The 21,795-nt window shown below is 57.0% G+C and overlaps 2 protein-coding genes across 2 annotated transcripts; both read left to right on the top strand.

Annotated features, from left to right (window-relative positions):
* Nucleotides 1-5,645: 5,645 nt before the first annotated feature.
* Nucleotides 5,646-6,162, top strand: LOC144994436 (uncharacterized). Its single transcript, XM_078952285.1, has 2 exons — nucleotides 5,646-5,892; nucleotides 6,038-6,162. Exons 1-2 carry the CDS (start codon nucleotides 5,646-5,648, stop codon nucleotides 6,160-6,162), a joined length of 372 nt encoding a protein of 123 aa, XP_078808411.1.
* A 666-nt stretch (nucleotides 6,163-6,828) lies between these two features.
* LOC144994495 (uncharacterized) lies at nucleotides 6,829-8,411 on the top strand. Its single transcript, XM_078952455.1, has 5 exons — nucleotides 6,829-6,895; nucleotides 7,093-7,211; nucleotides 7,371-7,728; nucleotides 7,818-8,087; nucleotides 8,183-8,411. The coding sequence occupies exons 1-5, from the start codon at nucleotides 6,829-6,831 to the stop codon at nucleotides 8,302-8,304; spliced, it is 936 nt and encodes a 311-aa protein (XP_078808581.1). The 3' UTR covers nucleotides 8,305-8,411.
* Nucleotides 8,412-21,795: the final 13,384 nt, after the last annotated feature.

Here is a 21,795-nt window from a genome sequence, read left to right as displayed (position 1 = left end):
CAGAGGGCAATAAATCTACAAATCCGTAGAGACGAACCGAGGAGAGTGCACAGAAATGTTATTTTATTTCATTTTTTTCCATACATAACAGACAGCAGAGGGCAGTAAATCTACAAATCCGGTCGCCACTTCAACATTCCCGCCCGCTGTCGACTGTCGAGTCACGATCGCTGTCTTCGCGGTAGCCCCTGCCGCCTTGTTTCACCTCCCTTCCCTGACCGTGCCTTGTCGAGGAGAACTCCTTCGCACTCGAGCGACATCCGTTGCGAACAGGCACTCTCCCTCGCTCTGTTCTGTCAAACCTCGATTCGTCCGCTTCACGCCATCCGCTTTCCACAGCTTCGCTCGGGTCAACCCTTTCGGCGTGACGACCGGGCCCTCTCGTCTGCGCCCGGAGCTTGCCCGCTCGAGAAGGCTGCGCAAAGTCAGATTCCTCCGGAGGAGCTGACGGGGCGGGCGACTGGAACGGAGGCAACCAAGCGTGGGGGATGTCTCTCAGGGGTTCGACCGCTCCGGCGCCAGCACCCCACGCTCGAAACCTGTTGTAAATGAAGCCCCCTCGTTCGGACGATGCGAAGCTCACGCTGTAGCGAAACAGCAGGTACACGTAGTACCTGGACAACTTGCGATGGTCCACGGCGATGCATTTCGGGACCTTAGCGCCGGCGTGCCCGGCGCTCTCGCACTCCATCCGATGGAGCGAGATCAGGTCGTCCTGACACACGTGCAGCGCGTCAGACCTCGTCCACATGTCCCTCAGAAGCTCGAGGCTCTTTTGAAGCGTGGGTCTGTGCTTGCTGACCACTTCGTTCTGCAGCAGGCCAGTGGCGGGCGCCCCTGCCACTATCAGGCACTCGAAAAGGGCTACCGAGGCGTGGGGAGAAAACGCGATTTTCTGTCTCATTTCTGAGTTCATTTTATAAACTGACCGAGAGCCCCCTTCGGGCGCGCAAAGCATGGAGGACGGCGGACGGTGCACTCGGAGGCTTCTCGGACTGCTGGGAGAGCACCGCTTGTATCATGTTAAGACTCTTTGTTGCAGCGACGCTCCTGGAGCGCTGGAGTGGCTGGGAGCTAAAAGCGTCGATCTGTGCGAACCTTGTCGGGGAGGAGAAAACCTCGTCGCCTGGCTCACGAGACTGTGCGGGCTGTGCGGCGTGGACACGGACAAGGTAGAGATATGCAGCGTGGACGCGAAACCTCGCGTCCGAGAGACCACGGAGCGTTTGGTGGTGTGCGTAGAGAGGACCTGGTTCCTGGGTCGCGACGGGTCTCTGGTCCTGTTTTCGACTGTAGGGCGAAACGCCCCATCTCAGAAAAACGACGAGGTGAGGTCTTTGTGCGCGGCCGCAAACGCGATCTTGGGCGCGGGAGGCTTCGAGTATGTCGCTCGCCGCGTTGCCCGGGGCTGCGAGTGCTCAATAAGACCCAAGGAGCAGGGGAGCGCTCCCGTGCTGAGGAGCCTGAGACCAGAGAGGTACGACACCGTGCCTCCAACGACGCCGATTGTGACAGCTGACAGTTTCGGACGGCGTAGCGAGCCAGAGGCGCCCACCCGCTCGTCCGAAAAATGGACGTTACGCGCCGTCCCGGAGACGGCGTCCGCGACGGCGGTCGACCTCGAGTCCCTGCTGCGCGACGGGAAGTCCGTGCTGGGCCGCGGCGGGTTCGGCGTCACGGTGCGCATCGAGGAGGGGCTGGTTGCCAAGGTCAACCTCTTCCCCGAGATGCTGAACTGGAGCCTGCCCGTGGTGGAGGACGAGTTCAAGCGCTATGCGCACGTCGCGACCCAGATGGAGGAGGTCCTGATCGGAGCCTCCATCAAGCACCCGAACGTGCTGCGGACATTCGGGGGCTTGTGGTGCGAGGCCCCCGGGTACCCTTTGGGTGGCAGGGTCGTATCCCTGATGGAGGAGGCGGCGTGCTCCCTGCACGAGTTTTCGGCGCACATGGGGACCGAGACGAGGTACGTGCCCCTGGTCGAACTGGACGTTCTGCGCGCCCTGGACCACCTGCGGTCGAGAGCCATCCAGCACAGGGACATCACGCACAGAAACGTCCTGGTGTGTCGCGCCGAAAGCAGGAGGCCCCTGCCACTGGTGTTCAAGATCAGCGACTTTGGCACCGCGTGCAACTTCTCCACTCCCGATCAGCCCAGGGGCACCCGTGGGAACAGAGCTCCCGAGGTGCTGTGGTGCCTGGAGTCCGACACTCAGGCGGACGTGTTCAGCTGGTACTGCATGATCTGGGAGCTGTACAGCGGCGCGCCCCTGATCGGCCACAGGGCGTCCGGTCAGCGGGAAGGTTTTTGCAGCAGGACCTACGCGCGGAATTTGTCCGAGCTGCTAGGCACGTACGAGCCTACCTCGGAAGCCGCCTTCGATTCGTATTACATGAAGAGCTTGGACGCCATGGAGCTGCGGCGGCAATTCCGCTCGAGGCCGCGGACTAGAGACGTCGCGAAGAAGCTGGAAGCCGCGGCCGCGAGGGCGTCCGGTCGAGCGGGCCCAGATCCGGAGTTCGTCGCCATCGGGGCGGCGTGCGTCACGTTGTTCCCCCAGGAAAGGTGGTCGGCATCTGAGCTGCTCGAACTCCCGAGGTATCGGGACCTGGGCGCGGATGCCGTCTCGGTTCCGGCGAGGGAGATCCCGACGAACATCGGCGCCGGCTGCTACAGAGCCTGTGACGCGGTGGCTTGCGAGGACTGCGAACCCCCCGCCTTCCGGGTGCCAGACACCTCTTCTCTCGCTACCACATTCCGATCCGAGAGTAAGATCTTCTACGGGGTCGACGTGATAAGACTGGCTCCGGGTTACATACAGCCTTACGTGTGGTACTCGAGAAAGGCCAGCGCTTCATCCCAGGTCGCCAAGGAAGACTCGGGCCGTGTCGGGCGGTCTCCGGAGAGACTCACCTTCGCGCGGATGCGGATCGGGTCTCCAGAGCCAGACCCGTGCTCCGCTTCGGCCAGCTCGCCCGCGGGAGGTCCCCGGGTCATCGTGAAAGGCAAAAGCGGATGCTGCGAGGGAGAGGTCGACACAAAGATGGCCATCCTCACCCAGGCATCTCTGGAGGACGCCGAGAGGTTCAGAGAGCACGTCGTCGAGCTCTCGATTGCTGTCACGGAGCAGCGACCGGACTTGTTCGCGGGCCCGATCCGAGGCCTGTGCAGGAGCTCGGAGAGCTGCGACGGCGTTGTGGTGTTCCAGTACGCTCCCATGTTCGCTGACTGCAAGAAAGCATCCGAGTGGACTCTCGAGAACGCGCCTTTCTCCGCTGACGCCTTCGCCGCTCAGGTGCTCCTGACACTTCACCAGGCCTTGGAGGCAGAGAAGCTCCCCACGCGCGCGTTAAATCTGGACGACTTGCTGATCTGCCGAGGCTGCGCGCTGATCGACCCGGTGGCTTACCTCGCCAAGCACTTTGGTCGCGGTGGTCCTTTTTTCGGGGTGGGAAACGAGGGCCTGCTCACGTTCTGTATCGAGGTTTTGGGCAGATGCGGCTTTCGCGAGGCGGATTCCATAAGCCTCCTCTCCTCAAGGGACCCCGTCGGGATCCTCGGCGGGGCCCTGGGGATCCTGAGTGAGAGAGCGGGCCGGGGGAGAGCCGTCGTACCCAGCAGGCTCACCCTGGACAGCGCCTACTTCGCGTTCGAGGAGTACACGGCCGAGAGGTCCACTTGGCGGGCCGAGCCGAGCCTCACGGGGACGAAATACGAGTCGGGCCGCGGGCTCGGCCTGCTGGTGTTCGGCAACCCTCCGCCGCGAAGGGGAAAACAGACGTTGCCGGGGCCTCCATCTGATTCCAAGTCGCTTTCTTCCCTGATACGAAACCTGACGCTGAGACTGAAGGTCAGAGTGTTCGAGAGCCACAAGGTCGAAGTGGTCGCGTTCAACTGCACGAGAGCCCCGCTGACCGTGGACCTCAGCAGGGCCGGGCTGCGCGACGTCGCGGGGGTCGACCTACTGAGCCCCGACAGAGTGCAGCTGTCCCGAGACGGCAGGTGCTACACTCACGACGCAGACCCTCGGGTCGCCTTGGGTCTATTGAAATGGGCCCCCGTCGTAATGATCTCCAAACACGCAGCACGGAGCCCCGTGCCCGAACTCACCAAAGTGTATTACAGGATCGTCATCGCGCTCGTACGCCTGTGCGGTAACGGCACCTCCGAGAGCTCGCTGGTCGACCTCTTTGCCAGACTTTCGCCCCTCATCGTCTCCACTCACCTGCGGTGCTAGTGAGGAGCCCTTCGATCAGAGGCCCAGCGTACATGCTCATGTATGTGTGTCGATGAATGTCCCAGAGACACGGCTACGCTACACTGAGATCTGCTTCGGCTGGCTTTGTTTCTGTACTTTTACTTGACTTTTTCACGTTTGTTTGATTGTTTTCAGGTGTCCTTCGAGGGACCTACACATTGTTTGTTTTTTTGTTGTATCGTCGAGTGAAAATAAAATGTATTGTGTTCAGGTGTCTGGTTCTCCTTTATTTTCAGAGGTGAGATAAACTGTGCACTCGCTCCACCGGGGGTACGGGGTACGGTAGTGTAACCGTCCGTTGGCTCCAGTGGTACTAGGGCCCGCCAGTTCTTATTAAAATCTCGCGTTCCCTTTCGGACTGCTGACAGATACTTTCGTGTATCCCATCAGAAAAAGAAAAAAAAACCATGAGAGGTCTCCCATTCGGACCGTGGCTACTTCTGACTCTCACATGGACCTTGAGCGCAGCGGGTGAGTCCTCTGTAGGCTTGCTGATACTGTTCCTAGCACGAGTACGATCGATGAGCCTGTGTTTTGAGAGGCAGGCCGTGACTATTCGATGAGTCTGTGTAGTCAGGTTACAAAGTCGCAGAAGGACTCGGGAGGGTTGCCGGCTAAATTTTTTTTATGCTTTCTTTTTTGTGTCGCTGTCACGTTGTTACAGACACCAACATCACCTGTCTCATCATGGAAACCTGCATCTTACCCTGCAGTTTTCAGAGAGGAGACGATCCGATAGTGCACTGGATTAAGGATAACGAGGGCAACCCCTTTCTTTCATATTACAAAGCGAACCCTCAGTTCAGGAATGTCAAGGGCAGAGGTTCCTTGTTCTCGGATCAGGTCTCTAAAGGTAATGCCTCACTACGGTTGTCCTGGGTGCAGCTTCACGATCAGGGAAGATACACCTGCTACGTTACAACCCGTGAGAATGAGCGATACACTTATGTCAACGTCAACGTGCAAGGTAGGAGCGGTGAGTGACTTAGGTGACCGTTTAGCGAAAATGCGGCTCTAAATTCTAGTTTGTCTCGCAGCGGCTCCGGTCCTCGACAGTTCGGAGGGGATCAGCCGGGAACGCGAACCGGTTCGGTCGACGGAGCCCACTACGGCCAGCAGGACTTTGAACGCCGCGACCACCCCCTGGTGGTCCACGCAGCCGTTTCACAACAAGGGCGGCTACCACGGTCCAACAACAGAGAACGTCGGCGCGGACCGTGACCGCACAGCGGCGACTCGCGAACGAGACGATGGGGCGACGAAAGAGGCTGAAGGTGAGAGGGGCCGACGGTCACTGTCGAGAGGGAACGCTTGGCCCGCCAAGCAAACAGGTTGCGCTGAGCTCAGGATTCGTTTCTCGCAGCGGCTCAGGTCCTCGAAGTCCGCATGGAGGAGGTGGACGACACTGTCGTCTGCTGCTCGAAAGGGATCTACCCGAAACCCGAGCTAACCTGGTCCACCGAGCCTCCGTCCGGTCGGGCTCTGAACGCCACGACCGCCGTCTGGCGGACCTCGCTGCTGCTCTACGACATCCGCAGCTCCCTGTTACTGTCGCACGAGGACGCTGTCATGGTTTACAGCTGCGTCGTAACCTCTGGCAAGCACAGCAAGAAAGCAACTTTGATGGTGGAAGGTGTGCGAAGCAAGTGGTTCATTTGTTTAGTTTCTTTTTTTTTTTTGCACCTACTGTTGGACTTCAGATTATGCACGAACGCCAGAGGCGTCACTATCCTCATCTGTTCTCGCTTTCACGGCTTATTTCTTTTCGTTTTCCTCAGGCAGACTCCAAAAGCTTCTGACGATCTATGTCCTGATCCCCGTCGGTGTCGCGGCTCTCGCAATTTGCCTGGCTCTCGGGATATGGAGCATGCTAGGGAGAACCAGGAGATGCGCTCCTGCCTGACCGTGGGACTCTCGGCGACGGACCTTTCCAATCTGCCTGCTCATGCATTGTTCCAACCTCACAGGCTTACTTTTGCTACGTGAACCCTTGTGTGTGTTCGTTTGATTGCCGTAACAATAAAGACCCTAGAGTCCACCTCTGAAAGATGTCTCTGTTTTGTTTTCGTTATTATCCTTTTCAGTGCTGAAAAAGTGTGGTTAGGACAAAAACTATATAAAGGACAAGAAAATGCTATGAAGCACTTTGCACAATGTGGCTACGCCTAGCAGGGCCCCAGAGATTCTGCTTGAGGTCACTCGGGTCCTCCGAGCGCGAACCTGACGCGCCGATCGCTTCAGACGGTGCAGACAAGGAAAAGAGACACAGGGCAAACGTCTGACATGATTTTATTTTGTATCTCATCACACGTGATCACACTGAGATGCTGCATCGGGCATTACAGCCGTCGAAGCGGAGCACAGGTCAGAGTCTGTGCTCTCGTCAACCGAGGGAGTGTGGAAGCGTAAGCACAAGCTTTCGGTCTTCGTCCGCTTCGCCCCGTCGTCAGCACGCCCACGATGCGAGTAGACGCTCACAAGCCCGACGTCTCGGTTTCCACTCGATGAGGAGGCCTCCCCCGAGCGAGGCACTTCAACGTGGTCGGCCAGCTCTTCCAAATAGGTCATCATGCGAGAGCTCTGTGCGCCGTGCGAGCGGAGAGTCTTCGAGGGCCCTGGTCGCCGGGACTCCATAGGCCCTGCCTGAAGGGAGATAGAAGACAGAGGAGTGCAACGGAAAGGTTAAAGGGGTTGAGTCTTCTTCGTCTGCCTCCAACGGTGTGAGCTTGTCGCCCCTCTGCCATTTATAAAAGACACCGGGTAACCCGACTTTGCGACCTGCCTTCGGGGAATTCTGCGTGACGTGTCGGAACGGTCTTCGGGTGTGATCGAGTGGTGCAAAGTGGAATAGTGTTTGCCTCAATCAACGAACGTCTGCTGCTGCTTCACCGGGCTCTGCGAGCGTCCCTTCGGACGAAAGTGAAGCAGACGGCGAACGACGACGGTCGAAAGGTCCTTCTGCGTCTCCCGCAGCAGACTCCGCGACCCCAACCCTACTCGATCGGGCCTCGGCCATCTGAGCAGCTAAACCATGACAGGGCTCCCATTCTTACCGTGGCTACTTCTGACTGTCGCGCGGACCCAGAGCGTGGCGGGTGAGTGCTCTGTAAGCTTGCTGACATTGTTCCGAGTACGAGCGCGATCGTCATAACCCAAAGAGTCAGCGCAACGCGGCTGGAGCAAAGCGAAAACAGGGGATGGCGAATTCCACACTACGGGTTGAGATGCAGTATCGTGACGTTGACTAAAAGTTCTTTTTTTTGTTCACCGCTCACACAAAAAGTCAACGAGGAGGTGGTGTACTACGACATCTATTACGACCCAGACTACGCCTTCAATTACAGTTATGAGGGGATCAATCCGGAACCCGATCTGACCCGGCCAACGGAGCGTCCTCCATCCAGCTGGACATTGGACGACACCCAGGCCACTCACGAAAGAGACAATGATGCGACGAGGGATGCTGAAGGTGAGAGGGGCCGGCGGTCCCTTTCGAGGGGGCCGCTTGGGCCTCGAAGAAAACAGGTTGAGCTGAGCTCTGTCTTCGTTTCAAAGCAGCTCCGGTCACCGAAGTCCACCTGGAGCAGGTGGGCGACACCGCCGTGTGCAGTTCGGTGGGGATCTACCCGGAACCCGAGCTGACCTGGTCCACCGAGCCTCCGTCGGGCAGGACTCTGAGCGCCACGACCGCCGTCTGGCGGACCTCGCAGCTGCTCTACGACATCCGCAGCTCCTTGTTACTGTCGCCCGAGGACGCAGGCTTGGTTTACGTCTGCACCGTAGTCTCTGGCAAAGGCAGCAAGAAAGCGACCGTGAAAGTTAAGCGAGGCGAGTGGTGTTTTTTTTTAAAAAAAACAACAACAATATTTTAATTTGGTTTTTGGACCCATTTGTTGACTGTTTCTATCCCCGCTCTCTTTCAGTCTTCTCAGGAGGACTGTTTGTCATGATATCCATCGGTGTCGCGGCTCTGACTGTTTGCACGGCTCTCTGGATCTGGAGAACGCGAGGTGGAAACAGGAGACAAGCTCCAGCCTGGGCGTAGTCTTATTCGCGATGTGTCTTTCTGCCAGTGCGCCATAGGGCGATGCAAACCCATGACTGTGTTCATTTGATCATTGTGACAATAAAGACCCTCGTGTAGACTCTGAATGATGTCTGTATTTTGTTTGCTTCATTTTTTTTAATTTTCATTTTCTGTGCTAAGAAGAGTTAGATCAGAAAAGGTTATGTTTAGAAAAAATAAATGTAAAAGCGGAGAGGTATACTCTGGTAGCCCTCGAGGCGCTTTCCGCGTTGCTGCAACGCAGTGTGACGTTCTACGCTTATCGGAGCTGCAGAGTTTTACCGTGAGACCGCACAAGAAAAAAAAAAAAGAAAGAACACTCAAAGCAAAGCCTCTTACTTTGATTTTTATTTCATCACACATAATTACACAGATCCCACGGATGTAGAAGCGGTGCACCAGACAGTCTGCGGTCGCATCGAACTAATGTCCCAAACGAGAGCCCTAGTTTTGTCCACCGTGACTCCAATGCGTTCTGTCCGAAGGTTGGCTGAAGACAGGAGTGCAACGGAGAGGTCGAAGAGGTCGAGTCGGGTTCGTCTTCTTCGTCCGCCCCCACCGCTCGAGCTAGCCACTCCTCGACCTTTTCTACATCCACACCGTGTACGCGGCGCTTCCCTCTCCATCGCTTTCGTCTTGCGAGAGCCGCCGCTGAGACGCCTTGCGCTCGTCCTTGCCATCGGTGCAGAGGCGACCGGGTCCCTCTCCGAACCCTCCTGCGAGCAAATCGGCTCCAGGCTCTCTGTTCTCTGCGGGTTCTGGGTCCTCTGTGAGCTGCGGGTGCTCGGCGTGAGACCCCGCGCGCTCCGCGCTCCTCTTTCTCTGCGGGTCGCTCGCTTCCGAGCTGCCCGGCGAACAGCTCAGTTTAACCGGCGTGATCGGCTTTGGTTTTGCCGGCGACGTCACAATTCGACCGTCGGTCTCTCGCCTTTCGCCGCGAGACCTGATGGTTTGGCACCGCCTGCCCAGGTCCGTCGACTTCAGAGAGCTCCTGGCCTCGCGCTCCCTGCGCGAACTGAGGCCTGCGGTCGATTTGTCCGAAAGGTCGGCCCCTTCGGATTCCCAACCGCTGCCTTCAGACGCGGACCCTCGACTCTCCGAACTGGAGGAGCGCGAACGAGCGATCCGAGCGCCGGACCTTTTCGAACCTCGACCGTAGACCTCTCTGCCTTTCTCGCCAGAGAAACGCAGCGGTTTCCTGGAGGCTGATTTTTGCAGCCCTCCCTCTGGGCGTCTTACGTCTTTGCGGCCGCTGGAGTAAGTCTTGGAGTGGTCTTCGGTGTCTTTGCGTTGTCGCTGCGTGAGCACGGTTTCGAGCCCCGGCCTCTTTTCCCGCTCGACCGAGGGTCTCGACTTCGACCCTCTGCCTTTCGGCCTCGTGGAGACTCGCATCGCCCATGGGCCTTCCGTCTCCGAGCTGTCCGAGCTGAGTGCGCGCTTGTAGCCCCGCCGGTCGCTTTTGCACGAGGGCGAGGACGGCTGCGACCCGCAATACGGACGGCCGACCCCGTCCTCGTTCCACCTGGCCTTGGAGCCCGCTTCCTCGCCAGCTCTTTGTCTGTACGCGCTACTGGGCGAGGAAGGTCGCGACACGCAGTACGGACGGTCAACTCCGTCCTCGCGTCTCTTGGCCCTGGCGACGTTGTCCTCTCCCGCCTCGATGTCTTCTTCGCTGGACGACGATGCGTCGTCTATGAAACTGTCGCTGCGATCGTAGTCGTCTGAGCTTTTGTCGCAATCCGAAGAGCTCTCCGTGTCCCTGTCGCTCAAATACTCCGGCTCTTCCTCGCTTTCGGAGCTGAGAGGTTCCAGGCCGTTGTCTTCCTCGGCTTCGCTCAGTAAAAAACTGTTTCTCTGGCGGCGCCCGACCTTTCTCCTCTTGGTCGCCGGAGACCGCGAGGCTCGGACGCTCTCGGCCCAGGGGGACAACCGACGTCGAGCTCTGCCGACGGTCTGGCGGCAGCTCCTCTCGGGCTTCTTGACTGGCGGCGGCGGGGAGAGGTGCCTTCGGGGAACCCGCCTGGACGCCGCCTTGCGCTGGAGTGCCGCGAAGGACCGGGCCACCTTGTCGCTCCACCTCTGCGTGGATTGGGACTCCAAGCATTGGATCAACGCTCGGCTCAGGCGATCCTTGATGCCGCGCCTGCGGAGCTCGTTGACCGTGCCCTGGTTGTACGCCACCCATTCTCTCAAGAGTTCCCTGTTCGCCTCGCCGAGGAGAGCGCTGTCCAGGTTCAGGAGCTTGCACACGGCCTCTCTCTGGTACCCCAAGGAGTCGTGCAACCAAGGGTAGCTCAGGAGCAACACGGACAAGTTTTTCATCCATGTCGAAACCGGGACGGGCTCTGGGATGGGGTTGAAAAGCTCCGAGCGGTCGTTCGGGGGCTGTCTACATCCCTCGCCAGGCTCGACCGGCTCTCCGCAAGCGGGATTTCTGCCGCCCATGTCACCGTCAAAGCGGGCTGCGTTGATCCCCAGTTTCTTGAGCTTGCTGCAGTAAACTTTGAGCTTCAGGAACGCCACTTTGGCGGCCGCGTTCACCTCCTTGGCGTGGGCTTGCGCTTCCTTGTCTTCCTTGTTGCACTGGTCGCGTTTGCACATGGTGTACCAGTCTTTCTGGATCTTGTTCACTTCCCAGGGCTCTCTGTCCACCATTTCGGCGCAGGCTTTCGCTCGGCGGGCCGTCTCGGGATCGGCGTCTTTCCGGTTTTGGCTGTAGCAGCGCAACTGCCGAGCGAGCGAACCGCACTCCTTCCTGATCAGCTCCATGACCGAGGCAGCGAACCTATCCCGCTCGCTTTTTCTGAACGTAGCGTCCGAGGCGTACCTGCTAAGGAACTCGCAGTACCTCTGCAGCTTCCCAAGTGGACTGTGCAGCAGCTCGGCCACGGCGAATGCGCCGGGGATCTTGGCGTTCATGAACGTGATGGCGAGTTCAGCGATTTCGATCATCCTGGGGTCCGCCAACTTGCTCTCCACGTGTCTGGGTATGCGGTCGCACCACCCGTTCGGATCGACGCGCTTGGTGAACGCAGACAGCGCCCATTGGTTGATTTCTTGGAACGTGAGCTGCCCCGACAGATACGTCTCCCGGGCCATCTCCTGGAGCGTCTCGTTCCAGCAGCTCGCGAGCTCTCCGTTGCCTTTCACGCAGCTGCGTTTCAAGAGCCTGTAGAACCGGAGCGTGGTGGACACGTACAGCGTGGGCAAGTGTCTCTGCTCCGCTCTCACGGCCACCGTCGGCACCAGGTTGCTTCGCCTCCCATCTGACGCTTTCCCTCCTGACCTGAAGTACACCATGCGGGGTTCGCTGGCTTTGTACGTGAAACGACTCAGGTCGCATTTCACTGCGTCCTCCCCGAAACAGTCAACGCCGCCGTCCCCCTCGTTCTTCCTGTCGCTCGAGGACTCCCATGCGTGGCTAACCTCTGGCGCGCAGCACATCGGCTCCACATCTTCCAGGTGAGAGGCCAACGCAGCCTGGCTGCTCTGATCCCTGCCGGGGGACCCGGGTGTGTTCGATATCAGCAGTTGACAAGGCTGAATCTGCTGGAAGGACGGACAGAGCGCCTCCACGTGCGTGGGCATCTCCAGCGACATGTCCCAAAAGTCGAACGCGTGGCCCGCGACCTTCCTCAGCAGCTTCAGGCTGTCCAGGGTCGGGGCGAACAGGACCTCTTGCACGAAGTAAGACCCCTTGCTTTCGCCGTCGTTTCCGGGGATGTCTGTCATGTAGGTCCCGACCATGGACCTCGCGGGGTCGTAACGCAGCAGGTTCTCCTTCGTCGAGTGCTGCGTCACCACGGGCACCACCGTCCGATCCTTTCCCCTCAGCTCCTCGGCGGGGAGGTAGTACGCCGTGTAATTTCCGCACGTCAGCAACACTTGCTTGAGGCCGGCTCTGTCCGAGGTGACGATGGATCCGAAGTCGCTGCCTCCCAGAAGGTCCACCAGGTCCATAAGGGCGAGCAGGAGAGATCGAGAGGGACGCTGGGGTATCCTACCAGAGTCCGCTATGACCGCGTCTCTGATCATCTTGTTCAGAACCCTCGGCCTGTATCGCAGGTGCTCTTCGTTGCTCAGGCGCCGTTCCTTTTGGGTCATCATGCTTACCACTGCATCGAAAACGCCACGTGGGTGCGAGCACGTGAAGACCTCGTCGTGGTCCACAGTATCGAAGTACCACGGAGGGCTGCTGGAAACGACGAAGGTTTGATTTGTAGACGCGGCCGCCTCAGTCGCCGATACCGTAGCCATTTCGAAAGCAAGACCTGTTGAGTGCGCGTACGGACAAAGTGGAAACAGCAGCAACAGCTCTCCTAATCCACTCTGGTGAATTCAGCCTAAGTCCTGCGAGATCCTTGCGCTCTCTCTAGCTCTTAGAGGGGAGGTTCGAAGGCCACTTATATCCTCCCAGTTGGGGTTTCCCACCTCCTCGATGCTTTGAACAGCCCAACCCTGATCCTTGCGCTCTCTCTAGCTCTTAGAGGGGAGGTTCGAAGGCCACTTACATCCTCCCAGTTGGGGTTTTCCACCTCCTCGATGCTTTGAACAGCCCAACCCTGAGGCTCGGAGGGATAGGGCGGAGAAATCTGCTCACCACCACTGCACACAGGCCCAACCCTGAGGCTCGGAGGGATAGGGCGGAGAAATCTGCTCACCACCACTGCACACAGGCCCAACCCTTAGGCTAGGAGGGATAGGGTGGAGAAATCTGCTCACCACCACTGCACACACACTCGCAAGCAACTTGCACGGAGGCCAGTCATGAGACAAACAATCCGACTGCTCTTTGCAGTGTCCGCCGGCCTTTCACAGTGTCCGACCGTCGCGCAGGGAGTCCGACCGCTGCTCAGAACATCCGACCGCCGCTCAGTGACTCTGACCGCCGTTCAGTGACTCCGACCGTCGCTCAGTGACTCCGACCGATAGTCAGAGTACGACCGCCGATCCCTGTGTACACTGAATTCGGGGAGTCCCAGTGACACGGAGCCTACAGAGAGAGCCTTTGTGCACGGACAGTGATGAAAATGAAATATCACAGTCACCTAGGTTGAATTCAAAGTCACCTAGGCTTGCTTGTAGCTTTGTTGTTTGTTTGGTTTTCTCCTCATACAGCTTTTTATTTACCCCCCTCTGTGCTCAAAGAGAAAATCGTCGGGCTTTGCGATTTGAGGAGCAGAGCTCAGCATGGATGAGGAAATTAGAATTTTGATCAAAGGTGTTCTGGGGCACTTCGTTGGACGACGCCAAGACTTTGAAGTCGAAAGGCCGCGTTGTCGGGAAGCTGTAAATGCTATGACGAGAGCTGTGTGTGAAGTGCTGGAGGTTCACAGACCGAAATACACAGGTGAGCAGCACAAACAGATCTGTTTTTTCAGAGTTATCTGTACGCTCAGCGTGATCTCTCCTTGTCCGGTGTCCCACTTTAGAGATGGTTTCAGATCTAGGTGATTCATTTCCCGATGCCGCGATGGTCAACGTCGCGAAAAGCCTTTTCGAGGACGGGATCATCAACTGGGGCCGTGTGGTCAGTCTGATATGTTTGGGAGCCGCGGTGTGCCAACGTCAGGACAGGTTCAGTGGCAGCCCTGGCTCCCTCCTGGCTGACGCAGTGTCAGAGGCGATCGCCTCGTACTTGCTCACAGAGCACAGAGGCTGGCTGGAAGAGATGTGTTGGGTGAGTGGCCTGTACTCTAGGGGGTTGAACTTCACGCTATCGCTGTTATGAAACAATTTGTCTTCATGTTTTGCTTTTTTTTTTTTTTCTGTTCCTCTTTCTGTTCTTTTTTTAACGCTTTCTTCATGACCAGGATGACTTCGCTGACTTTTTCCCTTCACCTGAAGCCACGAAGTGCCATGACCTTGTAGGACCGGCACTTGGACTCTTTGTTTTTGCGGTCGGAACTGCACTCTTGTGCACGTACCTTGGGATGTGACCCGGTGGTTTTTTTTGACAGCCTCCAGAGGCTTTGTCCTCAGAGTGCTTTGAAGTCTGGAGGGCAAGTGTCAGACACTGAAACAACCGGTGTGGACGAGAGGACACTTCTTAGACACGCACTTTAAGGCATTGGGAACGAGGAGACGTTCCTCAGAAGCCCGTTTGATCCTTTTATTGTTTTTCTTTTGCTTCCGCATGGAGAAGTACTACAAAGACCCAGTGCGACCAGTGATCGGGCAAGGTACCTACGGAGTTGTCTACAGGGTGCGAGATGTGAGAAACGGCCAAGAATATGCCCTCAAATGTCACAAGCAGGCAGACGTTATAGAGGACGCGACTGTGAGAGAGTTGTCCTGCCTGACAGCGCTGAAAGGTCATCCCAACATAATACAGCTCCTGGACTGTTTCATGGACGAGGATCGGGTGGCGATGCTCATGCCTCACGTGCCCTTCGAGCTGACCAAAGCTATTCACCGCCAGCCACCGGCTCCGCTCAGCTTCGTGGCCAGCTTCTCACTTCAGACGGCGAATGCCCTGGAGCACATGCACGGACTGAACATCTTACACAGGGACCTGGTTCCGAGTAACGTGCTTCTCGAGGAAGATCTGACGGTGAAGGTGGGCGACATGGGCCTAGCCAGACAGTACTCCAGACGCATGAGCCTTTGCGTGGTGACGGAGCCCTACAGGGCTCCGGAGTTGTTTGTCCGCGGGAACGCCGCGGAGTACACGTGCGCCATAGACATGTGGAGTTTGGGAGCTATGATACTGGACGCAAAGGAAGGCGCCGTGGTGTTCGCTGCAACGCGTGGGTCCAGCACTCTGAGAAAAGTCATGGCACTGGCGGCCTCGGATCCCGACGGGGGAGCGGAGGAATCGACGCCCGCCAGGCAGGAACTGATACCCAACACTATGAAGTGTGAGCACACCAAACGCATCGCCTTCCGCCTAATCGCTCTCAGGCACGACAAGAGGCTTACGGCTCGCCAGCTGTTGGACGATGAGGAATGGAAGCGTTTGTCCCACATGACAGACGGAGAAAAGGCTGAGGTCTTGCAACAATGCGTCACGGGTGTCATGTAAAAATACACAGTTCAAGAGGCTTTGCAATGTCTGAGTTTATCAATTTTCAATAAAAAAAATGAGCCAATGACCACAGACTCTATGTATCGTACAGGTGTAAATTTTGTTTATTATTTTGAATACGTTTGACCATAATAGCAGATGTATCATTCAGCACCACTGGCCCGCTCTGGGAGCACGCTTACACGTTTGTAGCGATGGAGATGAAAAGGGATGTAGCACTCAACGTGGAACACCACTTGGCGTAGTTTGTTTCGTAACTGCGCGAGGGCCCTCGGGTCTTTTGAGGGCTTCGGGCTCAACTCAGCTTCCGCTCTTCGTCTCAGAGCGCGGCGAAAACAACAGTGGCAGCCGCTGCGACGAGAGACAGGGCTAGAGGTTTGGCTCCATTTCTCTGACTAGGCCATCTATCCAGTTCCTCCTGAGCCTTTCTCACGGTTTCCTTCAACTTGCTGAGCACTGCAAACAGAAGACAGCGAACACTGGTTGGGAGAGAAGCGCTTTGCGATAGGCGGGTAGCTAAAATGCACACATACATACATACAGTCTGTCGTGTTGTGGAGTTTTCCGAAAGTCATCACGGGCTCCATTGGAACCAGGTCAGGCATGAGAATCTCAGGCCGACGAACGCCGTCCGAGTAAGAAGGCTCGTTGCTGTGATGTAAAACACAAGAGTCCACTGATGTCAACAGCACGAACACGAACAGGGTCAGATGCAGCATCGAAGTGGTAGTCATTGTGTCTTCAAGAGAAAAAAAAAACCCACAAAGAACAGTTTTCTTACTGCAGTGCGCAAACACAACTCACGCCTGAAGAGGTTGCCTCTGTCAGCTCTCCACTCTTGCCTTTTATACTTGCAGAAGAAAACACTCGCTGTGCAGATTCTAATCCCCCCTGCCCAAAAAAAAAAAAAAAAGTCCCTGGCCAAATCCCAACCACAAGCCCGAAAGAGAGGCCGCGACCGGTCAGCTCGCGTAAACCCAGCACGCCCCTCGCTCACAGGCAGGAGAGATCACGTAACAGGGTGATTCAGGGGAGAGGAACGCAGAGCATGGCGTCAGAGTCTGCCTGCCTCGGTCGGCCTCTCATGGCGGAGGACGGATTCTCAGAGTGGAAATCGGTGTGAGAGAGCTGAGGTCGGAGCCAGCGTTTCTCAGTCCCTCCCCTACATCTCGGTTTGGTAGCGTAAGATGCCATCTGACTCAGTGATGTGTGGTCGGACTCCCTAAGGGTCGGTCGGACAGAGTGAATGACTGTCGGACTCCCTGAGCGCCGGTCGGACAGAGTCAATTGCGGTCAGACAGAGTGAATAGAAAAGGTCGGGCTGTCTGGACGCTGACCTGGCGAGGTGAAAAGCTGGCCCCATCTCTCGTCTGCAGCTTTGGAACTAGGAAATTTTAGCGGCTGTGTTCTCTGTGTTCTATGACACAGCTCCTACGTAGAAAGGATTTAGTTGGGGATTTTTTATTCTTTTTTTTTTTTCTTTCCTTCATATCCAACATCGACATCACAGCCCTTACCAACAAAATGGTTGGATTTATCTACAATTCCAATAAGCTGCTCCCCGCTCTGGCCCCATCAGAGCCCCGAGCCGCTCTGAACACCCAACAGCTCTCACAGAGCCGGACGTCCTCTCGCTTCATCAACCATCACGGATCCCCCACGTCTGCCCTTACCAACAAAATGAGCAAATCGGGCTGCTACAGAGACGGCGGCATGCCGCAGCAGAAACCTGACTGTCTGAACATTTCCGCCAATTACAAGACTAAATTGTGCTGGCTCTTCGCGAAGAACGGCGTCTGCAAGTACGGAGGGAAATGTCGGTACGCCCATGGCTACGGAGACCTGCGGAGCCTGCAGCTCAAAATGAACCTTTGCCACCATTTCTATAAGGGGCGCCCATGCCTCCACGGCGGAAGTTGTGGATTTATTCACAATTCCCATCAGCTGCTCCCCGCTCAGCCCACATCAGAGCCCCGAGCCGCTCTGAACAAGGACGGCTACCGACAGATGGACGTTTTCCCACCCCAGCAGCTCTCACAGAGCCTGACATCCTCTGGCTTCTTCAACCATCACGGACCCTCCACAGTCATTGCCGGCGCCATCACCTGCTGCATCCCCAGCGTCCCCGCCGTCGTCTTCTCGAAAGTCCCAAATCCCTGTAACCCCTGCCTCGGCCTTATCCCCACCGTCCCCGCCGTCGTCTTCTCGACAGTCCCAAATCCCTGTAACCTCTGCCCCGGCCTTCTTCTGCTTCACTAGCAAAGAGGGGCTTTGTCCAAAATTTGTGACGCGCTGGCCTGAACGGTCTACCCGGGTTCTCTCGGGGCCCTGTGGTCATGCGCAACCTGGCTTATGGCATCGAGGTCTTTATTTGTTTTTTTGTGGTGTTTGTTTAAAATAAAAAATAAAACAAGACAAGAACAACGTGTTTTTACTACATTGTATCTGATAAGAGTCAAAGTGTGTTTTCCGTGTTGTTTCGCTGACCCTGATATCGTTGAGCTTCTTAAGCAAATAAAAAGACTCAGACACATTCACTTTTTCTGCTCTTTATTCGTTTGCCGTGGACATTCACAGAGTTGTCTTGGCGTCGCAGTATTCTGTCTGAAAATCTTTGGTGCAGACTTTCGCACTTTCCAGCCGTGCTCACTTGCGTTTTACGCAACGTATCTCCTCCAAAGAAACAGGCCGTATTCTCGTGCCCCAGTGCTTGTCCCTGTCAGGGGGGACGTGCAGCAAAGTCCAGGTGGGTGTTTGTTCGGCAATGCCCTCCAAGAGTCTTCTTTCACAGCAGCGGATGACGCCGTGCATTCCGTTGGCAAGTATTGTCCCTTCGCCGGAGTAATTCGTGCAGAGCCACGCCACCCCCGTGCGCCGCAAATCCGGGTCTCCGTTCTTCTCTGTTGCAATCGCGTACTCCACGAACAAGTGAGTCTTTCCCACGCGCCTCACCCGTACGGGCAACGCTGCGATGCCGGCCGCGATCAAAGCATTCGCTCCGCTCAGAGCATCAACGTCAGAGTCCCAACCGGCGAAATCTTCGTCTGGACAAGCGCAGCGGCCAAGGGGGTAGCGACCATCTTCCGTTCTACCACCCATTCCTTCGAGCTCTGCGTAAGTCGTCTCCTCGGATGAGGTTCTGACGATGAGCGTTCTGCGACCGTTGGTTTCACCCAACCGGAGCTTGTGCATTTTGAGGGTCTCCGTGAGTCTCCTTGATCTCAGAACGGTCAGGTTGCCTTTCTTCTTCTCGGCCCCTTGGGTCGTCCTCCCGTTGCCGCAGCCTCATTAGTATGTCAAAGGAAAAGGGCCCTGACGGGAGAGCTTTCCGTCTGATCAAAAAGTGAATTTCATGATCGCATCTGGAGCAAACTCGAAATGCAAGGGCACGCAATAAAGGCACAGAACCGCTTGACACAAGGACGTTGGTATGAGATCGATTTAAACACCACACAGACTACAGCATTTTATCTTTTTATTTGACTTCAACCATCCAAAACATGTTCCAAAAATAAAAGGATACAGAAGCAGCACACAATGAACCTAATGGCAAACATGATGTCTCAGGGCGGCAGCCCCACATCCTTCTCTACCAAACAGGCGTTCCCGAGCCCAGGCTCCTATGCTCTGAACTGGTCCCCTCATGTGACAGCGGCTCAATTTCCGATCAGGGTGATTTCCGAAACCTCCACCACGGGCGCCCTGCCGCTAGCGTCGCTCGCCTTATCTACGTGATCCCAATGCGGCGGATCTGAACAGTTGACCGCGGCGGGTTGTGCAGATTCGACCTTTGTCAGCTTCGCCAAATTGTACAAGTACGGCTCGTCTGGGTTTGCGCCTCCCTCACGCGTCGCTACCATGTAGCACCTCGTCTCGCGGGCCGGATCGGGGTCTTTACTCAGCACGATGGCGTACAGGTGCTCCGTGGACGCCCCGTGGATCTCGTATCCTTCGCAAGGCGACCAGATAGCGACCAACTTGCAGCTGAGAAGTTGCGATAGCTGTAGGAACGCTTTCGAGCACCGTAGATCCACGGCGATGCATTCCCTGGCGACATCATCTGTGGTCTGGAGCACCCCGCAAAGGGTCTTCGGAGCGCTTTCGCTCTCACCCAAGTGTATGAGCCTCACGTCTTGATGGGTGTAATGCCGCACAATGTTTGGCAGCGATACGGAGGCCGAGCTCTCCCCGAGTCGCACGCAGTGGACACGTAGGTGCTCCGATCTTTCTGACTTGGACTCCGTTTTCAAAAAATCAGGGCGCTTGGAAGAAGCGCAGTTTGATCGGAACGCGTCTCCGCCTGACGAGGCGGCCCTGTGTACTTTCGTCGGCGTGGACGCACCGGTTTTCGAGCCTTCGTCCACCTCCGTCAATTCGCTTGTGGGGCTGACCTGCCGGGAGCCCAGGTTCAGCTTTCGCTTGGCCACCCTTCTCCAGGTGTCGCTGCAGGACGCTTCTGTGTGCTCCATCGGAGTTTGCTCCGTACACAGAGATGACACGGTTGTCCTTATGTAATTTTCATAGTCCTGGAACAGCGAGCCTCCGGGGGATCCCATCGCTTCATCTTCGCTGAAGATGAAGTCCTTTTAGCCTTCTGACGCAGTCGTGCCGGAGCAGCCGTGACACTCTCTTCGCAGAGCACAGCGCGGTCAGCCAAGCGGGACTCGTATGTTTTCTGGTCGCGAGCCTCTCTTGACGCGACTTGGAGACGCTCCGCTAAACTCTGGACTTTGTCATGCAGGACCCAGCCAACACTTACCACACTTCTCCAACAGGCGCGAACGTGTGAGGGACTGAGGCGGCCCTGTGGCTCAGCTTGAGGCCAGTGAAATGTACCACAGCCCGGGGACGCGGACTCAAGTGATTCCAGGGCACGCATCAGGGCATCTCCTGCACGGCTCCCGTCAACCGGTGAAGCGCCGCGTCGTAGCTGACGCAGAGTTCGGATGTCAGCTCGAATCCCAGCACCACCTCCTATTTGCAAGCGGGGCAGACGGTGTACGGTTTCGGGTCCGGGAAGGTCAGCGTACTAAGTGGCACGTATTTTACCTAAAAAGGGGCCTAACGCGGCGTGGTGACCTCACTCTGTGCGAGGAAACCTGCCACTTTGAATGGCTGAGTTTATGAGAGCCCCTGGAGCATACTCGAAACGCACTGAACTATACTGAAGTGAACTACACACAGACTGTAATGTTGTGTCTTTTATTTGACTCGAACCATCAAAAGCGTGTTCCAAAACCAACCAAAAATTACACAAGCAGCACACAGAAACACAATGAAACCAACGCGGCGTCGTGATATCGCAGGGCGTCAGCCTGACGTCTTTCTCCCCCTGAGATCGGGAGTCCCGAGCCCAGGCTCTCATGCCTCACACCCTCCCGGGCGGTCCTCGTCCCAACGCTCCCCTCCGATTTCCGCGTAGAAGCTGAGAGTGGTGTTGCTCGCCACGCCGTCCAAGTACTGCGAATCGTGCAGAGGATCGACGAGAGCAACGGGCGCTCCTGCCGAGGACGCCTCCTCCGGGATCTTGCCTTCGTTCGGAGCTGGGTCCTCTTCGACGACCGCCAAGCTCTTGTGAGCTCGGACTATCTCCTCGATCACGCGCTCCCTCCTTCCCAGCACATACACGGTGTCCAGGTACGCGGACAGGTTGTCGTACTTGCCCGTCTTCAGAGCGGGCCCTCCGCGAGGTCTTTGAGAAGAGGCGAAGCGGGCCTCGCTCCCGTAGTGTCTGTCCATTATGTCCCGAAACGTCGGGTCGGGCAGCTCGCAGACGCTTCGAAACACTGACGCCTCGGTCCCCGGTTCCCGGTCCATCTGGAGGGTCAAGGAGGGAGGGACGGGAGGACTCGAGGGGATCTCAGGTGCCGATTCGGTTTGATGCGCAAAACACGCAGCGCGTGTGGAGCGTTTCCAAGTCCACTAGTACTTCGGAGAAAATGGTCTGTTTGCAAGCGGGGCACACGGTGTACATCTGCTTCAGGTCGGTGAAGGTGCACGTGTTCACGGTCGACGTGCTGAGCGGCACGTTCGCCACCGGGGCCGCGCAGCAGGACGAGACGAATTTCATTTGTTCGAAATCGAACGCCACGTCGATGTTCCTGGGGTTGCCTTTCACTTCGGACGATCGGAACGTCTGGTTCTTCAGACACCTGACGCACCTCAGGTCTCCCTCCGCGGCCCGAGCCCGGTCCCGGCCCGGAAGCCCCACGGGTGCCAGCAGTATCTGTTTGTGGTTGTAGTCTATCCAGTTTATGTGACAGCTCAACACGGCGTACAGCAGCATCCGTCGTTCGGGGCTCTGGCTTCGCAGCTGCCCGAACTGCTCCCTGCTGACCATGTCCGCTGCTTCCCTGAGCTGCGGGATGCACGCCGCGGCCATCTCGAGCGGCCGGTCCGTCGTGTAAGCGGCGGCCAGCCTGTAATAGCAGCTCAAGGGCCAC

The sequence above is a fragment of the Oryzias latipes genome, chromosome 9, assembly GCF_053564925.1.
Source record: "Oryzias latipes strain Hd-rR chromosome 9, Olatipes_Hd-rR_3.1".
Taxonomy (NCBI): domain Eukaryota; kingdom Metazoa; phylum Chordata; class Actinopteri; order Beloniformes; family Adrianichthyidae; genus Oryzias; species Oryzias latipes.
This window is presented reverse-complemented; position numbering and strand designations above follow the sequence as displayed.